Source organism: Haemorhous mexicanus, chromosome 34 (assembly GCF_027477595.1).
Source record: "Haemorhous mexicanus isolate bHaeMex1 chromosome 34, bHaeMex1.pri, whole genome shotgun sequence".
In the NCBI taxonomy this organism is placed as follows: domain Eukaryota; kingdom Metazoa; phylum Chordata; class Aves; order Passeriformes; family Fringillidae; genus Haemorhous; species Haemorhous mexicanus.
The window spans coordinates 1,839,175-1,848,630 of NC_082374.1; the positions used below are offsets into that span (position 1 = coordinate 1,839,175).

At 59.7% G+C, this 9,456-nt stretch overlaps 1 protein-coding gene across 1 annotated transcript in view; it reads right to left on the bottom strand.

Moving 5' to 3' along the window:
- Nucleotides 1-9,236, bottom strand: part of DNMT1 (DNA methyltransferase 1) — a 40,088-nt gene extending 30,852 nt beyond the window's left edge. The window contains exons 1-6 of the mRNA XM_059872141.1: nt 9,147-9,236; nt 5,646-5,688; nt 4,695-4,802; nt 1,699-1,939; nt 691-763; nt 509-599 (exon numbers count right to left, since the gene is read on the bottom strand). Coding sequence (XP_059728124.1) covers nt 509-599; nt 691-763; nt 1,699-1,939; nt 4,695-4,802; nt 5,646-5,688; nt 9,147-9,205 — 615 coding nt within the window. The 5' untranslated portion in view covers nt 9,206-9,236. The remainder of the gene's footprint in view (nt 1-508; nt 600-690; nt 764-1,698; nt 1,940-4,694; nt 4,803-5,645; nt 5,689-9,146) is intronic.
- Between the last annotated feature and the right edge of the window lie 220 nt (nt 9,237-9,456).

The window sequence follows — 9,456 nt, forward strand, 5'->3', positions numbered from 1 at the left end:
TCTGGGATGTCACCAGGGACCAAAATCCTGGGAAATCACCCCAAAAACGACCCAGGACAGGTCTGGGATGTCAGCAGGGACCAAAATCCTGGGAAATCACCCCAAAAATGACCTGGAAAACGTCTGGGATGTCAGCAGGGACCAAAATCCTGGGAAATCACCCCAAAAACGACCCAGGACAGGTCTGGGATGTCAGCACTGACCAAAATCCTGGGAAATCACCCCAAAAACGACCCAGGACAGGTCTGGGATGTCACTAGTGACCAAAATCCTGGGAAATCACCCCAAAAACGACCTGGAAAAGGTCTGGGATGTCAGCAGGGACCAAAATCCTGGGAAATCACCCCAAAAACGACCCAGGACAGGTCTGGGACGTCAGCAGGGACCAAAATCCCGGGAAATCACCCCAAAAATGACCCAGGACAGGTCTGGGATGTCAGCAGGGACCAAAATCCTGGGAAATCACCCCAAAAACGACCTGGAAAAGGTCTGGGATGTCAGCACTGACCTTCTCCTCCAGCTCCTCCTCCTCCTTCTCCACGTTCATCAGCTCCGGCTTCACCTCGCCGTTGACCTCCTCCGATTTCCGCTTGTTGGATCTGCGGGACGGACCCGGGATGGGATTTTTGGGGAACGGGAAGGGTTCGGGATGGTGGGATGAGGAAGAGGAGGGTGACCCGTCCCACTGACCCTTTGGACAGGAGGCTGAGGATGGACGGCTGCCGGCCGGAGCTGCGGGTGACGCGGGAGCTGGCCGGAGACTCTGCGGGAAAAGCACGGTGGATCCCAAATCCCAGTGGGAATTGTCACAGCCCAAGGCCAGGAGATCCCAAAACCCTTCCTGAGGAGACCCCAAAACCCTTCCCAAGGGGATCCCAGTTCTTGATCCCTTTGGGAATTGTCACATCCCATGGCCAGGAGATCCCAAAACCCTTCATGAGAAGATCCCAAAACCCTTCCCAAGGGGATCCGAGCTCGCAATCCCAACAGGAATTGTCACATCCCAAGGCCAGGAGACCCCAAAACCCTTCCTGAGACGACCCCAAAACCCTTCCTGAGGAGACCCCAAAACGCTTCCCAAGGGGATCCCAGTTCTCAATCCCAACAGGAATTGTCACACCCCAAGGCCAGGAGACCCCAAAACCCTTCCTGAGAAGACCCCAAAACCCTTCCCAAGGGGATCCCAGCTCTCAATCCCAACGGGAATTGTCACACCCCAAAACCAGGAGATCCCAAAACCCTTCCCAAGGTGATCCCAGCTCTCAATTCCAACGGGAATTGTCACACCCCAAAACCAGGAGATCCCAAAACCCTTCCCAAGGGGATCCCAGTTCTCACTCCCAACGGGAATTGTCACACCCCAAAACCAGGAGATCCCAAAACCCTTCCCAAGGGGATCCCAGCTCTCAATCCCAACGGGAATTGTCACACCCCAAGACCAGGAGATCCCAAAACCCTTCCCAAGGGGATCCCAGCTCTCAATCCCAACGGGAATTGTCACACCCCAAAACCAGGAGATCCCAAAACCTTCCCAAGGAGATCCCAGCTCTCAATCCCAACGGGAATTGTCACACCCCAAAACCACAATACCCCAAAACCCTTCCTGAGAGAATCCCCCCCTCCATCCCAATGCCCCACCCCAAACCCTGCCCACCCCCAGAACCCCCCAGTGACCCCCCAAAAACCCCAAATCCTCACTTCTGGCGTCTCCATTGGAGCGGCTCCTGCGGGATTTCCGTGCCCTGGCGGCGGGGCCGGAGCAGGACGGGGACGAGGACACTGCCACCACCTCCTCCTCCAGCTCCATGGCCCCGTCCTCGTCCTCGTCGCTGCCGGAGGCGCCGTTCCCGGGACACCCGTTGGGGTTGGGGCCCCCGGAGCCATTGGGGGCCGAGAGCTCCTGGCGCAGCAGCGCCTTCACCTTGGCCAGGTAACGCTCCTGGGGAGGGGAGCACCTGGAGCTGAGCCCCAGCCCCGGGGATCTCCTGGGCTGTGATCCCAAATTCCACAGGGAAAGGGGTGGCTGAGCCCCAATCCCAGGGTGTGATCCCAAATCCCATTGGGAAAGGGGGGCTGAGGCCAAATCCCGGGGATCTCCTGGGGTGTGATCCCAAATCCCACAGGGAAAGTGGGGCTGAGCCCCAGTCCCGGGGTGTGATCCCAAATCCCATTGGGAAAGTGAGGGCTGAGCCCCAATCCCGGGGATTTCCTGGGCTGTGACCCCAAATCCCACAGGGAAAGGGGGGCTGAGCCCCAGTCCCAGGGTTTGATCCCAAATCCCACTGGGAAAGTGGGGCTGAGCCCCAATCCCAGGGTGTGATCCCAAATCCCACAGGGAAAGGGGGGGCTGAGCCCCAATCCCAGGGTGTGATCCCAAATCCCACAGGGAAAGTGGGGCTGAGCCCCAATCCCGGGGATTTCCTGGGCTGTGACCCCAAATCCCACAGGGAAAGTGGGGCTGAGCCCCAATCCCGGGGATTTCCTGGGCTGTGACCCCAAATCCCACAGGGAAAGTGGGGCTGAGCCCCAATCCCGGGGATTTCCTGGGGTTTGATCCCAAATCCCACAGAGAAAGGGGGGGCTGAGCCCCAATCCCAAGATTTTCCTGGTTTCCTGGGGTTTTATCCCAAATCTTGGGGTTTTATCCCAAATCCTGGTGGTTTCCTGAGGTTTTCCAGGTGTTTTATCTCCAAATCCTGGTGTTTCATCCCAAATCCTGAGGTTTTCCCAGAGCTTTCCAGGTGTTTTACCCCAATCCCAGGGGTTTTTTTGGCCTTTCCCAGGTGTTTTACCCCAATCCCAGGATTTTTTTTGGGCGTTTCCAGGTGTTTTACCCCAATCCCAAGATTTTTTTTGGGTGTTTCCAGGTTTTTTGGGCGTTTCCAGGTGTTTCACCCCAATCCCAGGAGGTTTTTGGCCTTTTCCAGGTGTTTTACCCCAATCCCAGGAGGTTTTTGGCCTTTCCCAGGTGTTTCACCCCAATCCCAGGAGGTTTTTTGGCCTTTCCCAGCTGTTTTACCCCAATCCCAGGATTTTTTGGCCTTTTCCAGGTGTTTTACCCCAATCCCAGGATTTTTTGGCCTTTTCCAGGTGTTTCACCCCAATCCCAGGATTTTTTTTGGCCTTTCCTAGGTGTTTTACCCCAATCCCAGGAGGTTTTTGGCCTTTCCCAGGTGTTTCACCCCAATCCCAGGAGGTTTTTTGGCCTTTCCCAGCTGTTTTACCCCAATCCCAGGATTTTTTGGCCTTTTCCAGGTGTTTCACCCCAATCCCAGGAGTTTTTTTGGCCTTTTCCAGGTGTTTCACCCCAATCCCAGGATTTTTTGGCCTTTTCCAGGTGTTTTACCCCAATCCCAGGAGGTTTTTGGCCTTTCCCAGGTGTTTCACCCCAATCCCAGGAGGTTTTTTGGCCTTTCCCAGCTGTTTTACCCCAATCCCAGGATTTTTTGGCCTTTTCCAGGTGTTTCACCCCAATCCCAGGAGTTTTTTTGGCCTTTCCCAGCTGTTTTACCCCAATCCCAGGATTTTTTGGCCTTTTCCAGGTGTTTTACCCCAATCCCAGGAGGTTTTTGGCCTTTCCCAGGTGTTTTACCCCAATCCCAGGAGGTTTTTTGGCCTTTCCCAGGTGTTTCACCCCAATCCCAGGATTTTTTGGCCTTTTCCAGGTGTTTCACCCCAATCCCAGGAGTTTTTTTGGCCTTTTCCAGGTGTTTCACCCCAATCCCAGGATTTTTTGGCCTTTCCCAGGTGTTTTACCCCAATCCCAGGATTTTTTTTGGGCGTTTCCAGGTGTTTCACCCCAATCCCAGGATTTTTTTTGGCCTTTCCCAGGTGTTTTACCCCAATCCCAGGAGGTTTTTGGCCTTTCCCAGGTGTTTCACCCCAATCCCAGGATTTTTTTTGGCCTTTCCCAGGTGTTTTACCCCAATCCCAGGATTTTTTTTGGGTGTTTCCAGGTGTTTCACCCCAATCCCAGGATTTTTTTTTGGCCTTTTCCAGGTGTTTTACCCCAATCCCAGGGGTTTTTTGGGTGTTTCCAGGTGTTTCACCCCAATCCCAGGAGTTTTTTTGGCCTTTCCCAGGTGTTTTACCCCAATCCCAGGATTTTTTGGGCTTTTCCAGGTGTTTTACCCCAATCCCAGGAGGTTTTTGGCCTTTTCCAGGTGTTTTACCCCAATCCCAGGATTTTTTTGGGCGTTTCCAGGTGTTTTACCCCAATCCCAGGATTTTTTTTGGCCTTTTCCAGGTGTTTCACCCCAATCCCAGGTGTTTTTGGGGCGTTTCCAGGTGTTTCACCCCAATCCAAGGGGTTTTTTTTGGGCGTTTCCAGGTGTTTCACCCCAATCCCAGGATTTTTTTTGAGCGTTTCCAGGTGTTTTACCCCAATCCCAGGATTTTTTTTGAGCGTTTCCAGGTGTTTTACCCCAATCCCAGGATTTTTTGGCCTTTTCCAGGTGTTTTACCCCAATCCCAGGAGGTTTTGGGCCGTTTCCAGGTGTTTTACCCCAATCCCAGGATTTTTTTTTGGGCGTTTCCAGGTGTTTTACCCCAATCCCAGGATTTTTTGGCCTTTCCCAGGTGTTTTACCCCAATCCCAGGAGGTTTTTTGGCCTTTCCCAGGTGTTTTACCCCAATCCCAGGAGGTTTTTTGGCCTTTCCCAGATGTTTCCCCCAGCCCAGGGTCGGGCTCTCACCTCGGAGAGCTCCTCGCGGCGCAGTTTGGCCTCGAGCTCGCTGAGCTGCAGCTGCACCTCGGCCTGCAGGAAGCCGTGGATGAGGCTCAGCTTCTCCTGGACACTCTCCTGGGGACATCGAGGGGACATTGGGGACACTGAGGGGACACTGGGGACATGGCAGGGACACTGGGGATGGAGGGGACACGGTGGGGACATCGGGAGCAGGAAGCCGTGGATGAGGCTCAGCTTCTCCTGGACGCTCTCCTGGGGACATCGAGGGGACATTGGGGACATCGAGGGGACACTGGGGACATGGCAGGGACACTGGGGATGGAGGGGACACGGTGGGGACACTGGGGGCAGGAAGCCCTGGATGAGGCTCAGCTTCTCCTGGACACTCTCCTGGGGACATCGGGGACATCGGGGACATTGGGGACATCGAGGGGACACTGGGGACATGGCAGGGACACTGGGGATGGAGGGGACACGGTGGGGACATCGGGAGCAGGAAGCCCTGGATGAGGCTCAGCTTCTCCTGGACGCTCTCCTGGGGACATCGGGGACATCGAGGGGACATTGGGGACACTGAGGGGACATTGGGGACATGGCAGGGACATTGGGGACACCATGAGGATACTGGGGATGGAGGGGACACGGTGGGGACACTGGGGGCAAGAGGCCGTGGATGAGGCTCAGCTTCTCCTGGGGACATTGGGGATACTGGGGACATCATGGGGACATGGCAGGGACATTGGGGACACCGAGGGGACACAGGGGATGGAGGGGACACGGTGGGGAAACAGGAGACAGAGAGGACAGCGTGGGGACACAGAGGATGGAGGGGACAGCGTGGGGACATTGTGGGGCACGGCAGAATTTCCCACGGGGACAAGGTGGGACACGGAGGGGACACTTCCCGTGGGGACACAGGGACAGCCCAGGTGACACTGGGGACACTCCAGGACTCACCTTCTCTCCCAGGTTCTCCTCATCCCGCTCCAAGTCCTGCAGCCTGAGGGGGGGGCACAGCCGGGGTCACCAGGGTGGGGGACACCGAGGGAGGGGACAAAGGGACACCACGGGGTGGCTCCAGAGGGAGGGGACAAAGGGACACCACGGGGTGGCTCCAGAGGGGACAAAGGGACACCACGGGGTGGCTCCAGAGGGAGGGGACAAAGGGACACCGTGGGGTGGCTCCAGAGGGAGGGGACAAAGGGACACCGTGGGGTGGCTCCAGAGGGGACAGTGGCACAGATGAGCCGGGAATGTGGGAATTCTGGGGTGGGGGAGGGTATGGGGAGGGGGGAACAGGGACACCTCTGGTGCCACCAAAAATGTCCCCATCTGCCAGGATGGGGGGCTGGGACCGCTGGGATTGGGGACAGGACCCCCGGATTGGGGACAGGAGCCCTGGGATTGGGGACAGGAGCCCTGGGATTGGGGACAGGACCCCCAGGATGGGGTCAGGACAGGGGTCACAACCCAGGTCAGGACCCCTCAGGTGCCACAGCCATTCCCTGGGAATGTCCCAGCCACAGGGACTTGGGATGGGACCCTCCGGGATGGCTCCTGTCCCCCAGGAGTGACTCCTGTCCCCAGGCCACCCCCCTGTCCCCTCTAGGATGGCTCCTGTCCCCAGGCCACCCCCCTGTCCCCTCTGGGATGGCTCCTGTCCCCCAGGCCACCCTCCTGTCCCCTCTGGGATGGCTCCTGTCCCCAGGCCACCCCCCTGTCCCCTCTGGGATGGCTCCTGTCCCCAGGCCACCCCCCTGTCCCCTCTGGGATGGCTCCTGTCCCCAGGCCACCCCCCTGTCCCCTCTGGGATGGCTCCTGTCCCCAGGCCAGCCCCTGTCCCCTCTGGGATGGCTCCTGTCCCCAGGCCACCCCCCTGTCCCCGTGTCCCATCCTGGCACGGCTCCGGTGCCACCCCCACTTCCCTTTTCCCTTTCCCGCAGGATCTGGGGGGGTTGGGGGGACTCTGGGGGGATTTTGGGGGTCCCCCGGGTTTGGGGACAGCCACGGGGACCTTGGGGACAGCGCGGGCACTGCGCCGGAAGTGGGGGAGGGGTTGGGGGCCCCCCTTCCTGCCCGGGCTGGGGGACACGGGAGGGGTTTTGGGGGGGGGGTGGGGACAGTGACAATTCCCACCGGGATCACCCCAAAACGTGCCACCCCTCCCACCCCAAAATCCCTCAGCAGGGGACACGAGGTGGGGACAAAGCTGGGGGGGACCCGGCCGGGGCCACGTGGGCACCCCAGAACTGGGGGAGGGGGGATTTGAGGCTCCAGGGCTGGAGGGGGATCCCCAAAATATGGGGAGGTGACTCCAGAGGGGGGGCAGGGCACTCTGGGGGGGTCAGGGCAGTTCTGAAAAGGGTCAGGGTAATTTTGGGGGGGATCCAGGGGCATCAGGGTAATTTGGGGGGATCCAGGGGCATCAGGGTAATTTTGGGGGGGGCTGAGGGGGATCAGGGTAATTTTGGGGGGGGTTGAGGGGCATCAGGGTAATTTTGGGGGGGGTTGAGGGGCATCAGGGTAATTTTGGGGGGGGCTGAGGGACATCAGGGTAATTTTGGGGGGGTTGAGGGGGGTCAGGGTAATTTTAGGGGGGGCTGAGGGGCATCAGGGTAATTTTAGGGGGGGTTGAGGGGGGTCAGGGTAATTTTGGGGGGGGTTGAGGGGCATCAGGGTAATTTTGGGGGGATCCAGGGGCATCAGGGTAATTTTGGGGGGATCCAGGGGCATCAGGGTAATTTTAGGGGGGGCTGAGGGGGGTCAGGGTAATTTTGGGGGGGCTGAGGGGGGTCAGGGTAATTTTGGGGGGATCCAGGGGCATCAGGGTAATTTTGGGGGGGTTGAGGGGGGTCAGGGTAATTTTGGGGGGATCCAGAGGCATCAGGGTAATTTTGGGAGGGGTTGAGGGGCATCAGGGTAATTTTAGGGGGGGCTGAGGGGGGTCAGGGTAATTTTGAGGGGGGGCTGAGGGGGGTCAGGGTAATTTGGGGGGGATCCAGGGGCATCAGGGTAATTTTGGGGGGATCCAGGGGCATCAGGGTAATTTTAGGGGGGGCTGAGGGGGGTCAGGGTAATTTGGGGGGGATCCAGGGGCATCAGGGTAATTTTGGGGGGGGTTGAGGGGGGTCAGGGTAATTTTGGGGGGGGCTGAGGGGGGTCAGGGTAATTTTGGGGGGGGCTGAGGGGGGTCAGGGTAATTTTGGGGGGGGGTCTGTCAGCGCAGGGTGATGCTGGGGCAGGGGTGACAGCCCGGTCCTGGGGGGGTCAGGGTGGTGTTGGGGGGAGTCAGTGCTTTTGGGGGGGTGTCGGTGACATGAGGAGGTGTCAATGCCAGAGCTGGTGGCCCTCAGCCCATCCTGGTGGCCCTTAACCCATTTTGGTGGCCCTTAACCCATTCTGGTGGCCCTCAGCCCATCTCGGTGGCCCTTAACCCATCCTGATGGCCCTCAGCCCACCTTGGGGGTCTCAGCCCATCCCGGGGGGTGTCACTGACAGGGCTAAGGTGAGGGGGGGAGGGTGGGCAGTGCCATGGGGGGTGACACTGCCGAGGCTGAGGGGTCTCAGCCCATCCTGGTGGCCCTCAGCCCTCCCTGGGCAGGCTCTGGGAGCGAGCCCACCTTGAGGGGCTCTGAGGGGTCTCTGAAGGGCCATGAAGGGCTGTGGAGGGTCATGAGGGGCTCCGAGAGCTCTGAGAGCTGAGGGGCTCTGAGAGCTGCGAGTGCAGGGAGGGTTGTGAGGAGTTCTGAAGGCTGTGAGGGGCTCTGAGCTCTCTGAGGGCTGTGAGGGGCTCAGAGATCTGAAGGCTCTGAGGGCTGTGAGGGGCTCTGAAAGCTCTGAGATCTGTGAGGGGCTCTGAGGTCTGTGAGGGGCTCTGAGGTCTGTGAGGGGCTCTGAGGTCTGAGGGGCTCTGAGAGCTCTGAGAGCTGTGAGGGGCTCTGAAAGCTCTGAGATCTGTGAGGGGCTCTGAAAGCTCTGAGATCCGTGAGGGGCTCTGAAAGCTCTGAGATCTGTGAGGGGCTCTGAAGGCTCTGAGAGCTGTGAGGGGCTCTGAAGGCTCTGAGAGCTGTGAGGGGCTCTGAAAGCTCTGAGAGCTGTGAGGGGCTCTGAAAGCTCTGAGAGCTGTGAGGGGCTCTGAAGGCTCTGAGATCTGTGAGGGGCTTTGAAGGCTGTGAGGACTGTGAGGGGCTCTGAGGTCTGAGGGGCTCTGAGGTCTATGAGAGGCTCTGAGGGGCTCTGAAGGCTCTGAGATCTGTGAGGGGCTCTGAAGGCTCTGAGGGGCTCTGAGGTCTATGAGAGACCCTGAGATCTGTGAGGGGCTCTGAAGGCTCTGAAGAGCTCTGGGGGCTGTGAGGGGCTCTGAAGGCTCTGAAGGCTCTGAGGGGCTCTGAGAGCTGTGAGCTCTGGGAGAGGGGGTCCCCACTCCCGTCTCATTCCCGTCTCCCGGCCAGGACTCACCGTCGGCGCAGCTCGGCGGGCAGCGGGGCCGGCGGCAGCGGCGCGGCGCGGGCCGGCATCGGGAGCGGGGCGGGGGCCGGGTGGGGGGCGCGGGGCGGGCTCGGGGCCCGGTTCCGGGCCGGGTTCGGGGCCGCGCTCGGAGCCCGGCTCGGCGGGACCGGGAGCGGCTTCGCGCGGAAACGAGCGGCGGGAGCGGGGCGGCGCCGACCACCGCGCGGGGGGAGCCGGCGCGCACCATGCTGCCGCCGCGGGGGGGGACGGCGCGGGGCGCGGCGCTGTCTGCAGGGCCGGCGGGGACCGAGAGGGGATC